This window comes from Trichosurus vulpecula, chromosome 4 (assembly GCF_011100635.1).
Source record: "Trichosurus vulpecula isolate mTriVul1 chromosome 4, mTriVul1.pri, whole genome shotgun sequence".
Lineage (NCBI taxonomy): Eukaryota > Metazoa > Chordata > Mammalia > Diprotodontia > Phalangeridae > Trichosurus > Trichosurus vulpecula.
The window spans coordinates 147,074,414-147,098,051 of record NC_050576.1 but is presented as its reverse complement, the minus strand read 5'-3'; the positions used below and the strand labels follow the sequence as shown (position 1 = coordinate 147,098,051).

The window sequence follows — 23,638 nt, the reverse complement described above, 5'->3', positions numbered from 1 at the left end:
GAAAGTAAATTTCCCTGTCAGAAATGCTTTTCCTACTCTCTTCTGCCTATCTAAATCATATCCAATTTAGATTATCATTTCTATGCAGATAATTCTCAGATATATTTGTCCAGCCCTAACTTCTGTCCTTACCTCTAGTCTCATACCTCCAACAGGCCAGTGGACAACTCAAATTAGATGTCCCACAGACTCTTTAACTCAGCATGTCCAAAACTGAACTTAACTATCTTTCCCCCCAATCCTCCTTTCTTCTAAACTTCTGTTATTACTGTCCAGAATACAGCCATCCTCGAATCATTCAGGCTCACAACCTAGTTGTCATCCTCGATTCCATATTCTCTCTCACCTACTATATCCAATCAGTTGCTAAGTCCTATATATTTTACCTTTATTACATCTCTCATATATGCCCCCTTATCTCCTCTGACACTGCTACCACACTGGTGGTGCAAGTCTTCTTCACCTTCTATTTAGACTATTGCAATAGCCTGTTAGTTCACCTCTCTGCCATAAATCTCGCCCCATCCATCCATCTTCCACTCAGCTGTCAAACTGATCTTCCTCAAGCACAGATCTGATCATGTCAAACTGTCCGTCCATTCAATAAAGTCCAATGGCTCTCTATTATCTCTAGGAACAAAAATAAAATTCCCTATTTGGCCTTTAAAGCCCTTTGTAATGGGGCCCCTTCCTACGTTTCCAGTCTTCTTGCATCTTACTTCCCAAATATACTTTGATCCAATGACAATGCACTGACTCTCTGCTGTTCCTCACACAAGACAGTCCATCGCATGACTTGGCATTTTCATGGTCTGTCACATATGACTAGAACTCTCTCCTTCATCATCACCACCTCATGACTTCCTTTATCCTGTATATATCATTTGGACATAGTTGCTTGCACACTGGCTCCTCCATTAGACTGTGACTTCCTTAAGAACAAGGACTGGTTTTTGGTTTTGGTTTTTTCTCTGTATCCCCAATGCCTAGCACACTGCCTGGCACATAGCAGGCACTTAATAAAATGCCTATTGACTCCATCTACTTCCTCCAACAAACCTGTTACAATCTCAGCTAGAAATTATATTATCTTTTGAATTTACATAGCATTTATCTGCTGACTTCTATTGTTGGTTATCTTTATCTATGTGTGTATGCCTTATCTCACCAACTAGAATATAAGTACCTTTAATGTAGAAGCCACTTATACCTCCTCATTGCATGTAAGTTACTTAACACATATTTGCTGACTGATTAAAATGTGATTTCAATTAGTGGTAGCAGCTATAGTTAATATGTAACAAATATCAACTAACAAGATAAGGACTATGTAAATAATATTACATATTTGCCCATAATTCAAAATTACTGTCAACATGCAACAGTCATGATTCTGACTAAAGCAGTATAGGAGGCAAACAATGAGATATTTTAATTTTAACTTTCGTAAACTTTGTTTCTCTCATTGTTGTCTGAAACTGTGATTTCAGTGGTATAGAGAAAACCTGATATACACAGCCCCTTTCCATTAGAAGTAACTCCTCTAAAAGGTATTGTCTTTAGAGAGTTGACCAAGTTACTCAGAGGTTAACTGACTTAACAAGAGTCATACAGTTAATGTGTGTTGGCAACAGAATTTTAATCCAGAAGTTCAAGTCACTTACCCACTTATACCATGCTGTTTCACTTGGTAAATTTTATGGATAAGAAAATTTATCCTTTGAAAGGGGGCAATTAATGAACCTTGCTCTTATATAATTTTAAAGACAACCTGTTTTTGTCATTTTATTCTATTGCACTAAAAAATAAGTATATAAGTCAATCATCCTCAAGCCAACACAGGCAGATTTTAAGCAATTTGGTTTAAGTACAACCCATACTTGAAAGAAAGAATTTTAAATTCATTTCACAGTTAAATGCTTTCAAAACTTAAAGCCCAGGTTCTTGATTTCATGATTAAATATCTGAAGAAAACCGGAAACAGAAAATGTTTTTTGACCTAATTGTTTAACGTGCTAGAAATGAGAAAAGGTCAGTCACTGACTATATGTCCTATCTTACAACTGGGATGTCTTATAATATTCTCCTGAAGGTACTCAAATATTCAGGTAAGTTACTAATCCCCATAAAACATGTTGTTTCTATACTGGTTCAATGAATTAATAAATACACTTGAGAATATTTCAAACCCCACCCTCTTTTTTTTTAAAAGAAGACTATTTTTAATTCAACTCTTTTTAAACAGTTCGTATTTCACCAGAGCCAATTTTAGCCAACGGTTTCAAATACTCTGCCAAAACGTTGATTATGAATGATAACACAGCAAAATAGTTAAATCAAAGAATAATTTCCCTCCACCAACACTCTGGCAGAATTTCTATTTGATAGTGATACTGTTAAAAGGAGGCAACAAAGGATAAGGGAGCAGGGGGAGGTGGGGGAGACAGAGGTGCTGGACGTTCGATTTCACTCATATGCAATCTCCCTCCCACCAATGTAGACTGGCAACTCATCTGACTTCAAGTCTTTGAGAGTTGCTTGGGGCACTGAGAGATTAAATGACTTGCCCAGAATTGTACAGTTAATATGTGTTAGTCATGATTTTAACCTTCCTGATTCCAAGGCTGGCTATTATTATGCACTGTTGCTCTTTTTCACAATTTTAAGTCTTTAAGAATGTTATTAGTAATCATTAATTTAACCTATGTGGACTGGCATTATGTTGTTAGAACATTCTAAAATATCAGATATGCCCAAACAGAATAATGCTTTGTCATTATACTCACAAAGGCTCAAAGAGCCGTAATTTATTTGGTTTTATACAAAAATTCACCAAAGTTAGGTCAATTTATGGACTTTGAAATGCTACCTAGCATATTCAAAGTAAAATCACAAATTTTACAAACTGAAGAAAAGAAGTATTAGCTATTTATACTCTGTATAAACATCCTAACAGCTTTACAGGCAAAAAATGGGCACAAAATAAAATGATAGCAATTAATAAGCGTTAAAGTTCCCTTCCAGAAATTAGAAAAAAAATCCAGTCAATTAACTTGGAAATGTTATAAAATCATGAAAACCACCAACAAATTTTTCAAAAACTTATACTAATTACTCTTTTACTTTTATATTTGGCTGCCAGAAAATTATAATTTTGGATATGACAGAACTCACACATACAAGGAATCTTGTTCTGTAATCTATAACTAATATTTTTTTGTTTGTATTAACACCATAACATCTTCAATGAGGCTCTAAATTGAGAGGAAAAGAGATCCATAATTTCCTATTTTACACTGTTCCTACTTCCAATAAGTAACTTCAAGAAAACACTAACCACCTACTTATACCTTCACAGAATAGATCCACGTTTCTGATTTTCATCACTTTTCTATGTAAATTTATGAACACTATCCTAGCCCCCCCTCCCCCAAATAGGGGAGGAAACTGAAAAATGGCTGGGGAGCTAATGAGATTTGTTACAGTCATCACTAGATACGCTTGATAAAAGGTGTGGCAAAAATCACAAAATCATTATCTATTTAATGTTATATTCTAACTCCTATTGTATGGAGGCATATGAAGTTTTTCCAAACAATATATGATCACAACCTATTATGTTGAATCCTGAAAGGTTTTTGTATGATATTAGGAAAGCCATCTACCCAATGGTTTATTTCATTTTTCAATAAAAACCATGATTTTAAATAAAATCTGGCTATTAAAAATGTCCTGTCACCTTCTCAGTGGTAAGTTACAATTTAAAAGGCTATCTTGTTGAATTCTGTCCCAACTTAAAATCTCAAAAATACTCCAACCTTCTTTTCTATATATTGGAACAAACCGCACATTTATTCCCCTTACTGACCATGTTCCAAATCAAATATGAGGACAAAATTTCTGAGTTGAAAAATTATTATAATAACCTTTCAACTGCTACTCTCAAAAAATCAGAGTATTATGATTCAATTAGTCAAAGAATCTATTTACAGATGGAGTATTAGAGATTATACCATGCAAAGGTTAGTGAACTCCCTAAATCCTTTACCTTCTTCACTAAACTTAAAGTATCAGATCAATGACAGTGGAGACAAAATTTTTTATTATAATTTAACCACTAGTAAAAATTTAGGATAGGGGTTGAGAAGAGAAAGAGTGGAATGCTTCAAAACTAGCTTAAGTGATTAGATAATACCTACCTACAGCTATCTGTATATGATATACTTAGCAATTTTTTATTTCTGATAGTTCAATTTAATCTTCCTAGTCAAACCCATTTTATGGGTTTGCATAATAGGGAAGAAGCTAGTTACAGTTAATAATCTTCTTATGAAAAGTCCACTTTTTAAAATGACTAATTGTAAAAAATTGGTCAACATATTGTTATAACATCTATCTTTCAGCTCCCAATTATCTTCATGTAAGGAAGTGTTTCAGAAACCAGCCTTTCAGTTTAGGAAAAACATACTATTTAGACAGCAAGAGGACAAACGACAGCTGAATATTTGATTTATGTATAGTGTTGAACTGAAAAACTATTATCTCAATGTCATCTCAAACATCTTATGTTCCTGTACAACTAATGTGACTCTGTTATATCTGTGAATTGACGTAGGCACTTTAAATTCCGGAAATCTTCTTAGTTTGGAATGAGCAGAATGAATCCCAGACAACATTCTTGAGGTTTTCCTTAGCACTGGAGTTGCTATGGTATCCCAATCATCAGGATGGACTGAAATTATAGTTTTCACAAAATGAGAAAAATAAGTGGATTAGGCAGTGCCTCCAATCCTTTCCATTGCTGGAACATGACTGCAAAAACCTGCTTTTAAGAAGTCGAGAATTTTTAGATGAGGTCTTCCTGACCATACTGTCATTAGCCAGAACCATACGCTACAAGGAAGTTAAAAGAATGATAATCCTCCTTGAAGTACCTCAGAAAGGTATTCCTCACAATTCCTATCTATATTTCTAAGAAGATGATATTTATATTACTAGCTATAGTTATGCTCCAAATAACAGATATTCCAAGAAAAGTCCATTTGTTAAGCAGACAACTAAAGTGTCAGATCCCAAAATCTACTATGTCTATTTAAGTTTCACGAAGAATGTATCTGGATAAAGTTTGGCTACATAAGCCCAAGAGGCTACTTGTTCAAGATAAGAATTGTAGCATAACCCAAGACTGAACTTCAGCCTTGAAATCCTGTTCCCCAGGTCAGTGGCAGCTGAAAAGTGCCATCCAACTATTTCTTTGAGTAGAGTTGAATTCTTTCAGTTATGATGTTTGCCAGTGTAGAAGATGGTCCAAAGAAACTTCTGTTGCTGCTGAAATGAAGTTATAATGCAAGGCCTGTTGATGAGGAGATAACTGGAGAACAAGGGCCTTCTTGAAGAAGGTAAAGTTTTCAGAAATCTCATCCCTGACTACCGAACAAAATGAAATAAAGATGACTTAAGAAGATTACGAAGAAGATAATGCAGCAATGCAGTTGAATATGCAAAAAGCAGATGACCTGATAACTGGCTTGGAGACACTGAGTTCAAAAGTCTTTAACCTTCTAAAAATATCTTCTATCACTGCACCAATAAAGTTGCTTTTCTTAAGCTATAGATGTTACCATAAAATTGTCAAGACTTAACTATTTTCCTTTATGCTATAATCTAAGATGTAGCACTCAAACATTAATAAGAGCTATGTAGAAAGTCACTAAATGTGGAATTTACATGCTAAAAACCTACTGATATGGTAGAATGACCTTAACAGAATATCAACAAGCCTGTAATTCAACAATCAATTTGTGTTCAAAATAGAAAAGTATTTTAGAAGTATTTTTAGGTAGTAATCACTAGCTAAAACTCAGTTACCTCACATTCCATCCGCAGTAATGCACCAAGTAAAGGACCTCTCCACCTTCGACATCAGAATCTTTAATACTAGCTTCATACATTTTCTGATTTTTCCCTCGTCCATACCGCACTTGAACTTTCATGCCTGGTGGATAGCATTCAAACTCCTCTTGCTCATTGTTGTCATCGTCGTCATCTTCTTCTTCCTCCTCCTCCTCCTCCTCCTCTTCTGCTTCTTCCTCATCTTCATCTTCCTCCTTATTCGTTTCATCTCTTGAAAGGTTTAAAAAATTGCAGAGTTAATAAAAGACACTTGATAAGTTTTTCAGTTCCAACCCACATATACTGATAAATATTGTGGATGCGATTGTTCCTGGGAACAGCAGGTTCCAAGTGCATGAAATTTTCTGATTTTCAAATTAATATTATTACTAAAAATGGTAGCAAGAGAAGCTTTCACAGAAAGTGAAGAGGCAAAAATGGCTTCATTTAAAGAAAATTTCCATCAACAGCTAGAAGGACTGAAGTGGTGCTGTATACCAAGGAACTAGTGAGGTTGACTGTAACAAATTTTATCTTTATCAAATGTTTACACATTTTGTTTAACATTCATTAGACTCCACAGTCATTTTTTTTATTGAATATTTCCCTCTCTCACTTATTTCTAGGTTTAGGATAAACCAAACCAAAACGTAATCATACTTTCATTTGCAGGTCTTTTAAGATCTTTTAACCTTAAAACCATGTGCTTTGGATGTAGTCAAATATGTTAGCTGACAATTAAGGTATCATTTGACCTTATGCAAACAATTCCGCTAATTTCACTAATTCCTCTAAGAATTGTCTTACATTTAATTTCTGGTTTACCTATGCCTTCTTTCATGCAAATAACCTTTTATAGAGTCTACCAAACTTAAAATTCCAACAAAATGGATATGTTGAAGATTAATTCCAAATGTCTCTCTTCCGAAATGAAACAGCTATATACAATCATGAAATCAGTTTGAGCATTCTCAGCAATGTATTCTTTCTGTAATTTAGGAGTATTACTAACATTTGCAGGAAAAACTCCACAAATCACCATATACAACAACATACAGAAAAAAACCTACATTAGCACAAAAACATCACAAGTACACTTATTTCAGAATTAAGAGAAAGTAACTTCAATATGAAATCTAAAGCTACACTAAATATTTCATTTTTAGTCTGTTGTAAGCAGTACCTACACTTAAAACAGCTCATCTCTCACTTTCAAAAGACAAATAAAAACCTAAATATGAAAATCAACAACAGATCTAGAATTACTTCCAGACTTCCTTATAGATACTGTGAATAAAAGTCTTATGACAAAAAGCACTACTCTAGAGATAATTTCAACCTTACTAACTAAAGACAATATTTAACAATTAATCTATGGCCATTGTACATCATGCACCATGTATAGGTATAGTTTTTTGTTCCTTTCCCTTACCATTCATTTTCTGAAGAAATTCTTAAGTCAACTAAGACTTATCAGTTTCAGTAATTCAATGTTCACAAAGCACAGTTCTCAATTCTGCTATAAAACACAAAGCCTAAGTTTCACAGCTATTTTTTGCTTCCATAAAGTCATTCACTGAATACTATGTAAATCATACCAAAAAAAAAAAGGCAGTAAATTGTGAGCTTTGTCTTTCTTTTTAAACAAAAAGACATCCAGGGCCTTCCAGTGACAATATATTGTAGTGGTTTTTATAACAAAAAATTTTTAAAGTAGTCTTGTTTCACAGTTTAGGATTAGAATCTTCAATGACATTTTTTAATGGGAAAAGTTAAAACCTGAAAAGGTGCAACTTCCATAAATACTAGCTAAAATACAAAAGTGTATTTTAGAGTATACTTTGTTACTACACATAGGACTTTATAGGATTTCACTGTTTTCTCAGTACAAAAGAGATTTTTTTTTCAATTTACTATCATTTGAAGTGAAATACAAAACATTTTGTACACTGCCCATCAACCTGGCTGATTAGGAAATCAAAACATAGGAAGGAGTACTTACTTGGAGTGGCTAAAATATTCAAGAAAACGGCAGCAGAAATAGTGGTGGGGAAGCACAATAATTACTGACTTAAGATTATATACATAGGGAACAAAAAAATACTAAGGCTCCTTGTATTCTCAGAAGACTGATTGGAATGCTAAGATTATACACCTGTACTTCAATGATTATAAAGTATGTATTCTGGTACAAAAATAAGTTTAATCTTTGAGCAACAAAAATCTTAATTATAAATCTCAGCACTATTAAATAAAAAAGAAGGTGTACAGTGCTAAGTCCAAATTCTTCTTACAAAAACAGCAGACAAATTAGATCTTACATAGTTCAGCACTGGACATATTTGAGGTATTCCACAAATGTTAAACATGAATAGTAACAACAATAAAACAAAACTGTAACAATGTTTAGGAAGTAGAATGGGAAAACTCTTACTGGTCATGAAACAAACATTAATATTCTATATTAGTCAAGCAGGTCAACCAAAATGAAACATGAGATCCATTTAACGTCAGAGGGATACAAACCAAATGAATTTCACCCAAATAACACATGGCAGTGAACAAAAAGCAAACATCACATTACATTACTGGAAATCAGCCAAATCTAAGAATTCACTGCTCTATTCAACAATGCAGTGGGCAAAATCAAAGGCTAGACACGATGCCCCAAAAGACAATGTTTTCAAATATAAAATGCGTTGCAATATGTAGGCTAAAATAACACATACATATACATGTGTGTATATATATACATATATATACACATATATATGATATATAGATATACATTATCAAATAACACTGATCTATATTGAGATACACTTCAATGTCATTTGATTTAATACGTATGCATATTCATTTCAGTTTACTTTCTTTCAAAGTACCACATTTTGGGTCAACAGATTATTCTAAAAAACATAAAATACTCCAACATTTCTCTCCCAAATCTGAAGCCAAACTCTTAGAGAACGTATTTCATGCCTGAAGTGTGGAGAAAGAAAACAGAAAACTCTAGGTAGTAGCCAATTCCCTAGGCAATAAAAGTTTAGAGATTTAAAAAAAAAACAAACTATCTAAATCACCCCTTAAAATTTTATTTCTAGGTAGCTCATAAGTAATATTCTCTAGCATAAAATCAGTAAATTAATTTCTGATATTCCCACAATGTGTAATAGTATTTAAATTTAGCAATTAGCTTTCTTTAGAAGAAAATGAATGAGTAACAAATTTAGTTTTAGGGTGTGAACAGCAAAAATGAATATCAGGAAGCAAGAATAATAAGAAACTGAAATGGCTATGGGGACAAAAATCCATGGAATATTTTATAAGGAAATCCAAAACATAAATAAGTTCTAGTGGAAGACTTCAACTATATTCTTCTTATGCTACCTTATCCCACCTTCCCTCACTCCCTTTACTTTCATCTTGGCTGTCTGGATCAGTCTCTCAAGTAAAGAGGCTGGAAGTGAGGTCTTAGAGGACAGAACAGCCCACTGCAAGCAATTTAGACATTTTACCTTTCCATAGTATACTTTGAATTGCATAACACTGACTTAGAGGCCCTTACCAGACCAACAGGAATTCCCGGGATTACACTAAGAAAAAAACCTTTTGGAAGAGACATTATTGCTCACTACCTCATCAACATTTTAATCAAAATAATTAGGATTCTGTATCTTTACTGCAGAATTATAGTTTCAGAATTTAAGGTATCTAATTCCTGTCAATAATTTTAGCCCAAGTAATAAAAACATTGCCACAACACATAATCTACAGACATCCAGTTTCTCACAAACAATGGAATAGTGTACTTTTTCACATCTATCACTATCCAGCAAGACTACATTAAGCAGCAAGAAGTAGTTTCATCTTTGTAAAGTTTCTCACATTTCCGAGTCAAGAACAAGAGAAATGAATCAGAAAACTTTGTATCTCCTCCTCATACAATGGCATTTGTAAGATCTAGGCCATGCAAAATTTCTAACAAGATGAATCTAAATCAGGCAATCATTCTGTACTTGCTCTTATTTCTCTCATTTGGATAAATTAAAATACATTAGCAACCTGGAGTAATGAATCCAACCATTTATTTACATCAAACTAACTTAACTTTTCAAAATCACTTTTTTTTACCAAAAACAAGTGTCTTACCCAGATTTTGCTTTTTCTTCTTCTGCCTCTACCTTTGTGTTGAGCATTTCATCTACCTTAATTGTATCATCTTCTTTGACTTCTAGATTTTCATTCTCTTCTGTTTTTTTAATGTTAAGTTCTTTTTCCTGATCAGACTGTGTATGTGTAGGTTCTGACAAATTCTTTTTATTACCCTAGGAAAATATTAGAGAGACTAAGCCAAAATTTAAGAAGTTACCGTCTATATTTTTATACCAATGATCTCTGAGAGTATACCCAAAAGAACATATACTCCCTTGTGAGTGAGGAATGTTGGTCCCTTTTTCTCTTTGTAATCTTAGGGCAAAGCACATAGTAGGAGCTTTATAAGTGTTTGCTCAACTGGAATTAATATGATTGTTAGCAACAGAAAATTGTTTAGTATTACTTAATTCACTACTTAACTTTTTAAACTCAAAAAATTACTGTGAAAATGAGTCAAAGAAAGAGTGGGTTGTAGGGTAAATCATATCTATATCAAAATGTCTTATGTCCATTTTTTACATTTTATGCCAAGAAGGGCAATTCTGGGTAAACACAGAATTAGAGATTTCCAACTTTTTGTCTTCAATTTTTTGTCGGGAAAATTTGTACCCAGTAGTATAGTTATAGACATAATATAGATGTTTAAACTACATTTAAAGAATTCATTAAAGATATTTTAATAGTGTGAGACATTAGTTCACACAAAGCAATACTTTAAGGAGAAGATGGCAAGAAAAATTATGCAATTCAAAAATTTTTTTAAACCAAATTAGGCAAAAATAATTAACTATAACCTTTTGTGACACAAATAAAATGTAGTTATAATACCTAAAATTAAAGAAAAATAGCTTATTGATGAGGAAACATCAAATCACTAGTAATTTAGGAGGGTATATTTTGTATTTAAACTTTCTAAGCTTAATTAAGGATTATAAAACTCAAACAATCCACTAACAACAATACAGCAAAATACCTAAAATTAAAGAAAAATAGCTTATTGGTGAGGAAACATCAAATCACTAGTAATTTAGGAGGGTATATTTTGTATTTAAACTTTCTAAGCTTAATTAAGGATTATAAAACTCAAACAATCCACTAACAACAATACAGCACAGATAGACTCTAGTTTACCAGACAAGGTTTGATATTTTCTTTTCTTTCAATCTCATCTTCAGCAGGTTTCTCTTCTTGTGCTATAGTAGCTCCTTCCTCTTTAATCTCTGCTTTTATATCTGACTCAGGCTCTTCCTTGTTTTTTGTTTCTTTTGCATTTTCAAATTCCTTACAAGGCTTGTTAACCATCTTCTCAGGCAATGCCATCTGAAATTCAATGTTGGCTGACCTACAATATTCTTCAAAGCCATATAAATATCTGTAAACAGTAAGACAAATTGTTTTTTGGTAAAAAGATCCAATAGTATTAAAGATCTCTTATTGTATAGACTGCAGTCATGAATACAGTGGGGCTAGATGGCTAATGAAAAGTTATTCAACTCTCAAATTCTATAATTCTTAAACCTGTAAAAATTGGCTATAAAAATATGTCTAATCCTCATTTAGTTCTTAAAGCACAGAGACACTTTCATCGTAGCTAGGTGACACAATGAAGAGAGTGCTGGCATAAAGGATAGCCAGTGCAAAGTCAGGAGACAGTGTCTTGTGCAAGTTATGCGGACGATAATGAGGTACAGGACTGGAAAGGTAGGGCTATAAAGGGAGTTAAAAGTCAAATACAGGATTTTATATTTGATCTTGGAAGTAATATGAAGCCAATTGTATAGGGAAGGTGATATAGTTAGACCTGTGCTTTAGGAAGATTTTGATAGCTGAGCTGGTACTAAAGTGGGCAAAGTGACTTGAGGCATGGACATCAACTAGAAGCCTATTACAATAGTCTAGGTGAAAAGATATTGTGAAGTTACAAAGGAAAAGATCTGAAAACTCATTGGATATATGTGGTGAGAGCACGAAGTCAAGGATAATGTCCAAAACTGAGGTTGAAAACCTGAGTGACTAGAAGGATGGCAGTGTTCTCAAATAGTAACATGGAAGTTTGGAAGATGGGTGAGTTTAAGGGGAAAGATGTGGTGAGATTTGAAAAGCAGATCACAATCTATACATGCATACTTAATTTTGTGTGATTCACTATTCCACCAAAAACCAAAAGGAAGAGTGAGTTTAGGTTGGTCTCTTACTTACTGATCCCAGCTTAGAGGAAAGAACCCACTATCTGAAGGTTAACTGTCATAGATCCAAAGTAATATGTCGAGGTGAGAGGTAGGGTTAAGGGTGGGGAATTTTTCCAATGATACTTGCACAGCTATTGCTATAAGTGTTGCCTGAATATTGGCATGGTTATAATAACTACCCTGATAGGCCAACACCCAGCAGAAAAAGGAAAGTTGGAACACAGGGGAAAGAAAGAAGAGAATTCTGGGGGATAAAGGACTAATAATGGTCGTACCAGAGGCAAAGCCCACAACAGATTTCCCCTTCTACCTACATTCCCACTCTCTGAGGGGTTGATCACACCCCCTTGGGGTTAAGGACACAGACCTCATTTGGGAAAGCACTGCCTTTAACACTTACTTTTTGTAAGCACATTTAACATTGTATCCTGCAGCTGAATTTAAAACAGGAATTCCAAGATCTTGATAGACTTGCTTCCATATGGCTCCACTTTCAATCTATAATGAAAAATAAATTTAAAATTTACATGAATAAATTAGAAAAGAACAAATTTTAGGAGAAAACACATTTTTCCATGGAGATCAAATTAAAAATTGGAAGTGATTTTTAAAAAAAATTAACTTGTTACAACTCATTTCTAAGTAAAAAGACAAAATTTAAATTTCGATCTCTACTAGAAACTACCATTCAAGTAGGATTTGTACTAAATTTAAAATAAAAATTAAATAAATTTGAAAGCCAGTAAATTAAACACTAAAATCTTGTCATGCTAAAAAAAATCAGAGCTGCTCTACTGACTTCAGCAGACATACACTTAAACAAAATGTTTAAAAGACAACTGTTATGCTGATTTCCATATTAAACTGAAAGTAATTTCTGGGGTTAGGACAATTTATTGAGAAACTTATGATAGTAAATTTAAAAGACTGAATAACAGGTAGACTATGGTATATGAGATTTAATCCTTAATAAAATTACAAATTTGCATGTTAAAAAAGCAACCATTCTTTTTTTTTTCTTGTTCATAACTTCTCAATCCTTTAAGGTTTTGACATACTTCACTATTAATCTTCATACTTACATTATCAAATCCTCCAAGTTTGTGTACAAGTCTAAATAACTTAAAGAGATTCAAATTTCGGTATCCAAGTACAGGCCTTTTATTAATAGGTGTGCCTATTAGCAAAACAAAAATCACTTTAGAGATTTTTTAAAACTACAAGAATTGAAATTTTGTGAAGCCTCAATTGTTAATAGAAAAAATGAACAAACTATTTTCTAATCACACTAGAAGGAATACAGGAAATATATTAAATCAAATTAACATTCTTTCTTCCTGACCCAATATACTTGCCATTAATTATTTCTATTGCTACTTTAAGCACTTTACATTAGCAAAACTAGTTAAATTTCAAACTACAGCCAAGAAATTTGAATCTGAATGAAAAATATCATATCCGAAACCATGCACTGCATGTGATACATGTTTGTTCTTGATTAGGATGTTTCTGAGAAGACAAAGTACAGATAATGTTGGATCTGGGAGTCAAAAGTCTTGAGTTCAAAGCTTGCTTTTATTACTGGGTAACCTTAGGCAAGCCACTGAACCTGCTGGGGCCTTAGTTGTATCTGTAAGTAAAATAAGGAGGCTAGAATATGACTTCTAAAGTCTCTTCTACTTCAAACAATTCTATGATCTCATGGATCCTACACAAATATGAAACTTCAGAGAATAAATCTTCATTTTTAACGTACAATACTAAAATAAAATATAAGTGAGTCTGTACTGCACAAAGTCAGGTCACAAGGAAAAATCCTTTAATAATAAAAAATAGAGAAAACACACAATATCTATTTCAATTTGCATTTCACTATCATATATTCTTCAAAAAAGTTTTCAGCAATCTTTATTAATATTTATTTGTTGAGAGACCTGGTAAACAGAGGAAGTAAAGAAGTAGGTAGAAATGAGAAGCAGTGACAGGACAGCTGTTGGGCCACAATACAATGGGTCTTGGAAAATCTACATTCAAGAGCAACCAAATACTTGATCAATCTATCAATCAAATGTGTTCTACTGCTATGATTAAGAACCACAAAATTCTTTATTTGACCCAAACTTCCTATCTATCCAAACCACTTCCCAGTGATCAAAACAAAGGAAATTGAGAGAAAAGGATCTAAATTATAGAACTAAATTGGTTCACCAAGGAAGTAAGGAAAGCCATTGCTGGGGTGACTGGTGAAGAACTGAGAGATGGAGGGAAAGAAGGACATGTTGAAAACAAAGAACTGACAGCTCCCCTGTATCTACTGTTTTCTCAGATTGGAATGAAAGCTTCTTAAGGGCTGGGACTCTCAGGCTTACTTGTATTTGTATCCTCAGAAAATAGTACAATCCTTGCAACATAATAAAAGCTTAATAAAATGCACTCTTGCACGAGCCATTTATCTACTCAATCATTCCATTATCTTCCTATGCCTTACTCTTCCTAAATCCATTCTTCCTTCTTGCCATGAACTCCAGTCCTTCCATCTCTCAGTATTAATAAATCTACTACATATTTAAGACATCTAATCTCAGCTGGTCCTTCACTCTAGTCTTTTACTTCTTCCACTCTGATTCATTATCACACTTAGAAGAGAGACAGTCTAAGACTCTTATAACACGCACTTTCCCTATCCAATAAGCATAGGACCTCATCTGATACAAAATGAGATGGAGAAAGAAATGGCAAACCACCCTGGTACCTTTGTCAAGAAAACCCTAAATGGGGTCATGAAGAGTTGCACATGACTGAAAACATCTAAATAACAAGAGGCTATTTGCTGTAAGCTACTTCTACATTTCAAAATCCCATTATTCCAGTCTGATGAAGAAATGAACCATCTCTCTCGGGAAGGCCAATTCTATTACTTTTAAAATATATTTTTATTGAACTTGTTTTAAAATCACCTACATTTCTAAACGTGTCCCCACAGTCCCAAGTGCCATTTGTTAGAACAAAGAGAAAAAGAAAAAAAGCACAATAAAACTAAACAACGTATCCAAAAAAAAGAAGAAAAAAAAGGTCTAATTCATATATAGACTTCCACGCTCATAGTCCCCCACTTCAATCAACAATCAATAAAAATGTATTAAGCACATATTATGTGCCAGGCACTGTGCTAAGCACTGGGGACACAAAAAGAGGCAAAAGACAGTCTCTGCCTTCTTGGAACTTAACAATCTAATGGAGGAGACAATATGCAAACAAATATATATAAAGTAAGCTATACACAGGATAAATAGGAAATAATTAACTGAGGGAAGGCCCTGGAATTAAGAGGAGTTAGGGTAAGCTTACTGTAGAAGGTGGGATTTTAGTTGGGACTTAAAAGAAGCCAGGTCAGTAATTGAAGATGAAGAGGGACAGCATTCTAGGCATGGGGAACAACCAAAGAACATGCCCAGAGTTGAGAGATGAAGTGTTTCATATATATAATAGCCAGGATTCTGGTGTCATTGAAATGAAGAGTACGTGTTAGGGACTGATTATAAGACTGGAAAGGTATAGGTTAAATTATGAAGGTTTTTTTGAATGCCAAACAGAGCATTTTGTATTTGCTCCTGGAGGTAATAGGAAGCCACTGAAGTTTATTGGGTATGGGGAGGTGGGAATGTTTACATGGTTGGATCTGTGCTTTTGATAAAAATCACTTTACTGGCTGAATGGAGAATGGATTGGAGTGGGGAGAGACTTGAGGCAGGAAGACCCAACAGCAGGCTATTGCAGTAATTGAGGTATGAGGTAATAAAGGCCAAGACTAGAGTTTTGGCAGTTTCAGAGGAGATATGGGGGTATATTTGAGAGATGTTGCAAAGGTGAAATCAGCAGGCCTAGGCAATAGCTTGGATACAAAAAAATAAGATATAGTGAGGAATCCAGGATGATTCCTAAGTTGTGAGCAGGAGGAAATGGAGGATGGTGCTGTCCTCTACATTAATAAGGAAGGTAAGAGGTAGGAAGGGCTTGGGGGAAAGTTAAGTTTTGTTTTGGACATGTTGAGTTTAAGGTATCTACTGGACATTTATGAGGTAACTGGTGCCTTGGTGGATAGAGCTCTGCCTCTGTAGTCAAGAAGACCTGAGTTCAAATCCAGCCTTAGATACTTCCTAGCTGTGTGACCCTGGGCAAGTCACTTAACTTCTGATTGCCTGACAAAAGGATCCACTGGCGAAGAAAAGGCAAGCTACTCCAGTATCTTTGCCAAGAAAACTCTATGGACAGCTTTGGTTCATAGGGTCACAACATGTCACATATGACTGAACAACTGACCCGTAACAAAACTGGACATCCAGTTTGAGATGTCTGAAAGGCATCTGGAAATGCAAAATTGGAGGTCGGCAGAGAGATGGGGCAGGAAAAGCAGATTTGAGAATCATCAGCATACAAATGATAATTAAATCCATGGGAGCTAAGGATCACCAAGTGAAGCAGAATAGAGAGAGAAGAAAAGAGGGTCCAGGATAGAAGCCTATGAGATGCCTACAGTTAGAAGATGTGACCTGGATGAGGATCCAGCAATAGAGATAAAGAAGGAGCGGTCAGATAGGAGGAAAACCAGCAGAGAATGGTGTCCTGAAAAACTAGAGGGAAGAGAGTATCAAGGGGCCGATGGTGATGGTGATGAACAGTGTCAAAGGCTGTAGAGAGATCAAGGAGAATGAGGACTCAGTAAAGGCAACTGGATTTGACAAGTAAGATCATTAATAACTTCGAAAACAGCAGTTTCAGTGGAATTATAAACTGGATGGTGAGAGATTAAGAAGAGATCAGGAGGAGAGGAAGTCTCAGAGGCACCTAGTGAAGTGAGTCCTTTCAAGGGGTTTACCTACAAAGAGCAGAAAAGATACAGGATTATAGATAGGAAGGATAAGGATCAAGTGGTTTTTTTTTTTCAGGATAAGGGACACATGGGCAGAGGTGTATCAGTAGGAAATAAGCAAACAAAGAAGGAAAGATTGAAAATAAGTGAAAGAGTAGGAATGACAGAGGGGACAATCTGTTGGAGGACACAGGATGGAAATAGGATCACGTGAACAATCCACAAAGATATGGGAGACGGGGAAAGGGAGAAGTGCATTCCCACATTTGTTCTTTAGGACCAAACTTAGTCATTAAAATTTCATAGCATTCAATTAATTTACTTGTATCTTCCCATTTTCTTCCCAGAAGCCTGCCTCCATAATCACTGCTTCCTAGAATATTTTCATTTTCTTCTTATCTATTACCTCATTGCTATTGTCTACTAATATGCCCAGGTCTGTCCTTCCATTAACTCTACCATCTTTTCAAATTATCTCCCTACATCTCTCATTTTCATATCCTAATTCCCAGAAAACTGTCTATTCTAATTGCCACTGTTTTCTCCCTTTTTATTCATTTCTCAACAACCTGCAATCTGGCTTCTGACCTCATCATTTAAACTAAATTGCTCTCTCCAAAGTTACTAACGATCTCTTAATTGTCAGATCCAATGACCTTTTCTCAATCCTCATCCTTCTTGATTTCTCTATAGCATTTGATACTGTTGACCACCCTTTTCCTTCTGGATATTCATTTCCCTGTCAGTTTTGGTAATACTGCTCTCCCTGCTTCTCCTTCTACTGTGGAGCTGGCTGTTCCTTCTCAGTCTTTTTGGTCAGATAGTCATACATATTCTACCACCTAACTGAATATACACCAAGGCTCTGTCCTGTCCCCTCTCTTCTATCTATACACACTTTTTGGGTGACCTCATCATATCCCAGAGGTTTAATTACTATGAAATGACAGCAACCCCTCATATCTGGAAGCACTCTCTCATTTTCTTCTTAGAGTCCCTCTCTCCTTTCAGACACAACTCAAACAGCTCTTCTGAATTAAGCCACTCTTGATCCCCCCAACTTCTATTTCCTTTCCTCCCAAACTATCTTTATTTAACTATTTTGTATTCATTTGTAATTATTCACTTTAGATTTATGTTATGTCTGTCATTCCTACTCTTTGACTTATTTTCTATCTCTCCTTCTCTGTTGGCTTATTTCCTACTGCCTACACCTCTGTCCATGTCTCCCTTATCCTGAAAAAACCATCATTTGATTCTTTCATCCTTCCTAACTATGATCCTATCCTGAAAAAACAATCATTTGATCCTTTCATCCTTCCTATGATCCTATATCTCTTCTGCCCTTTGATGGTAAACCCCTTGAAAGGACTATCTTCAATAGGTGCCTCTGAGACTTTCTCACCTCCTGATCTCTTCTTAATCTCTTACAATCCAGTTTATAATTCCACTTTAAACGTGTGTGTGTGTGTACACGTGCATGTGCGCACCATGCTTGGCACATGGTAAATGTTTAATGCTTGTCAAGTTGTCGTTGATGTGGATTGATTACTGGGTACTTTGAACTAGACATCACACCGGGATCTTGAACTCAACATGTCCAAAACACAATCCATTTTTTTTCCTACCTGACACATTTCTTTCTTGTACTTCTTATTTCTGTAGAAAATATTCTTTCTTCTAATTCATCGTTATAACCCTGGAGTTATCTTTTACTCCTATCACCACAGCCACACATATCTAATCAGTTGCCAAGTCTTGTCAATTCAATCTCTACAACATTTCTCTCAATTGTATATTTCTTTCCATCCATGGAGCCACCACCCTGGTCCAGGCTCTCATCACCTCTCACCTGCACTACAGTAATAGGTTCTTAATTGGCCCTTCTGCTTTAATTCACTCCCTTCTCTAATTCATTCTCCACACAGCAGTCAGTAATATTTCTAGAGAACAGTTTTGACCATGCTAGTCCCATGATCTAATAACATCAGCGGCTCCCTACTATTGCTAGGACCAAATACAAATCCCTCTCTTTGGCATCTGAAGCCCTTCAAACATGCTTCCAACATACCTTCCAGTCTTATTATGAGTTACTTTCCTTCACACACTGTATAATCAAGTTATTCTGATCTTCTTGCCATTTCTCAAACACACAGCATTTCCACTCCCATTTCCCAAGACTTCTCATAGGCTGTCCTCCAGGCCTGGAATGCATTTCTTCCTCAGTGCCACGTCTTCATCCCTAGCTTCCTTCAAAGCTCAACTCACGCAGCACTTCCAACAGAAGGTCCTTTCTGGTTCCTCAAATGCTTGTCTTTTCCTTCCCAAATTACCTTGTGTTTTGCTTTTTAAAAGTTTTGTATACCATATGTTTATATATTGTCTCCTCCAACAGAATGTAAGCTCTTTGAAAGTACAATCTATTTCATTTTTTGTTTTTGTATCCATGATATCTACACAGTGTCTTGTGTATGACAGACCTAATAATGTAACTTTCTTCGTAACTCTTTTCCTCACAACAATAAGAAAACAGGTTAAGAGAGAAGAAAAAAGACTGAAATCAGTGTGGAGGTACTTTGTTTTGGATGGGCAATCTATGGTACTACTGCTAAAATTAATTTCTGAGGTGATCATGTCATGATCGTTCTATAATTTTCACTATATCTGTTCTAGTTTGCATATTTTCCCTCTTTTCTTCTGAGAAGCAAAGAAGCTCCACACTGGATTAGAATAAAGATCCATACATCTAAAGATATATACTACAGAAAATTCAAAGCATTTTATTTAAAAGTATAAAAAGTGCCTCCATTCTAGTGACTCAAAATCAGAGCAGCAAAAAAAGAACAAAGTAAGTATACTTTTAGAGACCTATAAATAGAAATCTGGAAGACAGATCAATTTACAAAATGGTACAACTGTTTACATATCATGAAGTTTGCATATATCTTTAAAATTAATCGAATTCAACTTTTAATCACTAAACTAGATATCAATTTGATTATCTGAAAAAAAATTAACTGGAGATTAATTGAAAGAAAACACACTTCACCTCTGTCTTCCATAAATTTGTAAAGCTGTTGAAGAAAGTTCTCTCGTTCTTCTGGAAAGGGTTCTATTTCTTCCTAATAAAAACCAAACAAGATAAAAAAAAATCAAAATTTGTCCAATTAAATATTTAATACAAGCTGGTTTGATGACCCCCTACAAAATTATATTACCATAAGGTGCCAAAAGGGTGTTTTACCATTAAAATATAAAGTTTTAATAATACTAAATTATTAAGAAGCAGTATATGCTACTTTGAAAATCTTTACATTTTAAAACAGAATTCTCTCTGAAAAGTAATCTAATAAGTAAGATACCAAAAAGGAATTCCACAAAGGGAGGAAAGAGTAGAAATAACTCCTTCAAAAACTCATGAATAAGTCTTTTGCCTACACCCATAACTCATTTACAAACTAACATTGCAGTCACAAGAAGACCTACTCTTAAAACTGGACCAGGCAGTAACAAAAAAAAAAGTTTGCTTCCATAATACTTAATTTTTTTCCCAAGATTAGATATAACTAGAAATAACCTTATACATAACCCCACCGTGCACAAATTTAAACTTATGGAGTCAAGTGGGGCCCAAAACTTGGTTTAAAATTACCTGAAGACTCAGAGTTAGGGAAATCTTCAGATAATAAATGTGTTTCCCATTACAAGGAAGGGCCTACTTTCTTGCTGTTGTGATCAAGGGTTGCAGCACTGGTAAGTGGGTCCCAGAAAAACCTATAGAGAGCAGGGTAGTTAATTTAGATATTATGGGGGCAGAAAAGACCCCATTTATTCACTGGCTTACATCTTAAAATGGGAAGGGGGGGTAATAAAGTTGAAAAATGGAACTTTACATTTATCCTGGCTGTAATATACCTAAGTCCAATGTCAAGGGGATGTAAAGCTATTTTCTTTGAAATGGAGGTACTAAGTCTATAAATCACTTGCAAGCCCAAGATATACCACCATTTTCAATTATAGAGAAAATCATTTAACAAGTTATGGGCAAGGGAGGTAGGTCTGGGAGAAAATATTCAGATAAATTGTATATCTAGGTTCTATAAAGAACAACATATATAACAAAAAATGAATAGCAGAAGCAGTACTTAATAATTAAAAAGGCTAAAAAACAGAATTATAATAGTTGATGTTTATATAGCACTTTAAGGTTTACAAAGTACTATGCATGTATTATGTATTTTAGGGACCGCAACAACCATAATTGTGCCCATTTAGCATCTGAGGAAACTGAGGCCCAGAAATGTTAAGTGACTTGCTCATGGTCACATAAAGTCAAAAGCAGGATTCAAACCCATGTTTTCCTGTCTAGCCCTATCCACTATGCCACAACATGAAAAAAGTGAAGATTACTACTTATACATTCAGAGATCTACATACCAATTAAAAATAAGGCTCCTGAAGAGTCTGACATAGCTACACAAGGATTTCACAGATGAGCTCATAAAGGATACAGAAAGGACATATATTCAGGAACAAATGTAAAAGAATGACAGGGAACTATAAGAGGCTAAACCAAAAAATAAGCTTAATATTTCTAAAATGCTAAGTGCAATAGAATGGGCTTTTAAAGGCGTGTCAGCATAAGGAGAACAAAGAAAGAATAGGTTTACTACTTGAGATAAATGGTAATATTAACGAATAAGGGGGGGTCGAATAATAATAGCTAGCATTTACATAGTGCTCACTATTTGCCAGGCACTGTGCTAAAACGGTTTACAATTATTATCTTATTTGATCCTCACAACAATCCTGGGAGGGAAGTGGAGGAAGAAAGTAAAACTATTAATCTCCTATTTTCTTTTATTTTCTCTATTAAGGAGGCCAGTTTTCCATTAGAAAGGGTGAAAAAAAGTTCAGAGGTATTTGAAGTCCAAGACAGGCAATGACATAGGAAAGAATCCAAGTGCCAAAGTTCAAATCTCTAGAGTACTAATCTGTAGTCTCATTCCCTGTTGGGGTATTAAAATAATTTATTGATGAAATTATGGAAACACTGCTGATAATCTTTGTATAACTATGGAAAATGTAGAGAAGTACAAGAATACAGGAGACTGACAAATGATATTCTGATTATCAAAAAAGAACAAAAGAGGTTATGACAAACACAACATGCTGAACTTACAACAAAATTTTAGACTAGATCATAAAACAAATGCTTTATGAGCACTTAGAGGGAATGGTTATCTTTAAGAGAGAGCATGAACAAGTCATACTGAATTAACCTCATTTTCTGTCTCTAGCTGAAATATTAGGCCAATAGAGAAAGGGACTGTCATAGACATGCTAACATCTCAATATCAGCAAGCAACTGATGTCAGTAATTTCATCATTGTGGACAAGATGGATTAATGAAATCTCAATAAGAGTACAGTTAGGCACGATTATCACTAGCATATGAATATAGCCAAAGAAGGCTGATTAATGACTGAATACCAATTGTCTTTAATACTGAGACAAGGATCTCTGTCCTCAGCCCTATCCTCTTCAACATTTTTAACAACAGTTTGCATGATACAAAAGTTATCACATTTATAAAATCTACATGTGTCACAAAACTGCAGTGAACAATATGATCTATCTATATCTACATCTATAATCTATCTGACAGACAAATAGCTGAAAAAGACCTTAAAGATGATCTAATCTAAAACACTCATTTAACAAATGAAGGTCTTGTCTAGCTAGAATGATGAAATTACATTATGAAATTAAATCAGAGCAAAAACAAAGACCTGCTTATTATATACTTCAAAAACACGTGATTTTATGCAGGAAAGTGTTTTCGTTGTGAGTACATACACAGTAAACCCCTTTTTGATCCTCTCCCTCTTCCCCTCCCTACACCTTAAATAGTCTTTGAGTTGCAATTATTAAAAAAATTCTTCAGCTGGAAGTCAGCTCTCTGATGATGAGCATTCTCTGCACTTAACTACATTAATTCTTGAATGACAGACTTAAAAGCTATCACTGGGCCAACTTAAATCTGGTCACATGGATGGATGGATGGATGGATAGAAGGATAGATGGAAAGATAAACAGATAGATAGATAGATAGATAGAGAGATATAGACCTATCCCAAGGTAGTCTATATAAAAGATAATAGACAATACAAGGTTCCCAGCTGACAGGGGAGAAGGCAAGCCATGGGAGATTTAACAATGAATAAAAAGTCTCTATCCTGAATGAGACAGCTGAGTCAGAGAAGTGCCTTTCCACAACGAGGACCCAGTCGAGATTATGTAACATAAATCTATCATGGATTTATTAAGTGTAGTTTCATGATTTCTGATAGCTTTGCTCAGCAACATGTGAACAGGAGCAAAAATAAATGTTGGATGTAATCCAAGACAGAGGCTTGGCAAGGCAAAATCTTCAACAGGATAAGGGGGCAAGGAACTTGAGAGAAGTAGACAGTGTAGAGCTGAACTGGTTTACCAAAGGCTAAGGATGAGGAAGAGAAGGGAGTAT

The 23,638-nt window shown here is 34.7% G+C and overlaps 1 protein-coding gene across 4 annotated transcripts in view; it reads right to left on the bottom strand.

Annotated features, from left to right (window-relative positions):
- ARID4B (AT-rich interaction domain 4B) overlaps positions 1 to 23,638 on the bottom strand; it is a 207,869-nt gene that overhangs the window by 48,772 nt on the left and 135,459 nt on the right. For 3 of the 4 annotated variants that reach the window (XR_005010261.1, XM_036757705.1, XM_036757707.1), the window contains exons 12-17: positions 20,159 to 20,231; positions 13,322 to 13,416; positions 12,640 to 12,737; positions 11,182 to 11,422; positions 10,045 to 10,220; positions 5,869 to 6,123 (exon numbers count right to left, since the gene is read on the bottom strand). Coding sequence is in view for 3 of the 4 variants with exons in the window: in XM_036757705.1 (XP_036613600.1) it covers positions 5,869 to 6,123; positions 10,045 to 10,220; positions 11,182 to 11,422; positions 12,640 to 12,737; positions 13,322 to 13,416; positions 20,159 to 20,231 (938 nt within the window). In the remaining variant the exon portion in view is untranslated. The remainder of the gene's footprint in view (positions 1 to 5,868; positions 6,124 to 10,044; positions 10,221 to 11,181; positions 11,423 to 12,639; positions 12,738 to 13,321; positions 13,417 to 20,158; positions 20,232 to 23,638) is intronic. The other variant, XM_036757706.1, reaches the window with a different exon arrangement.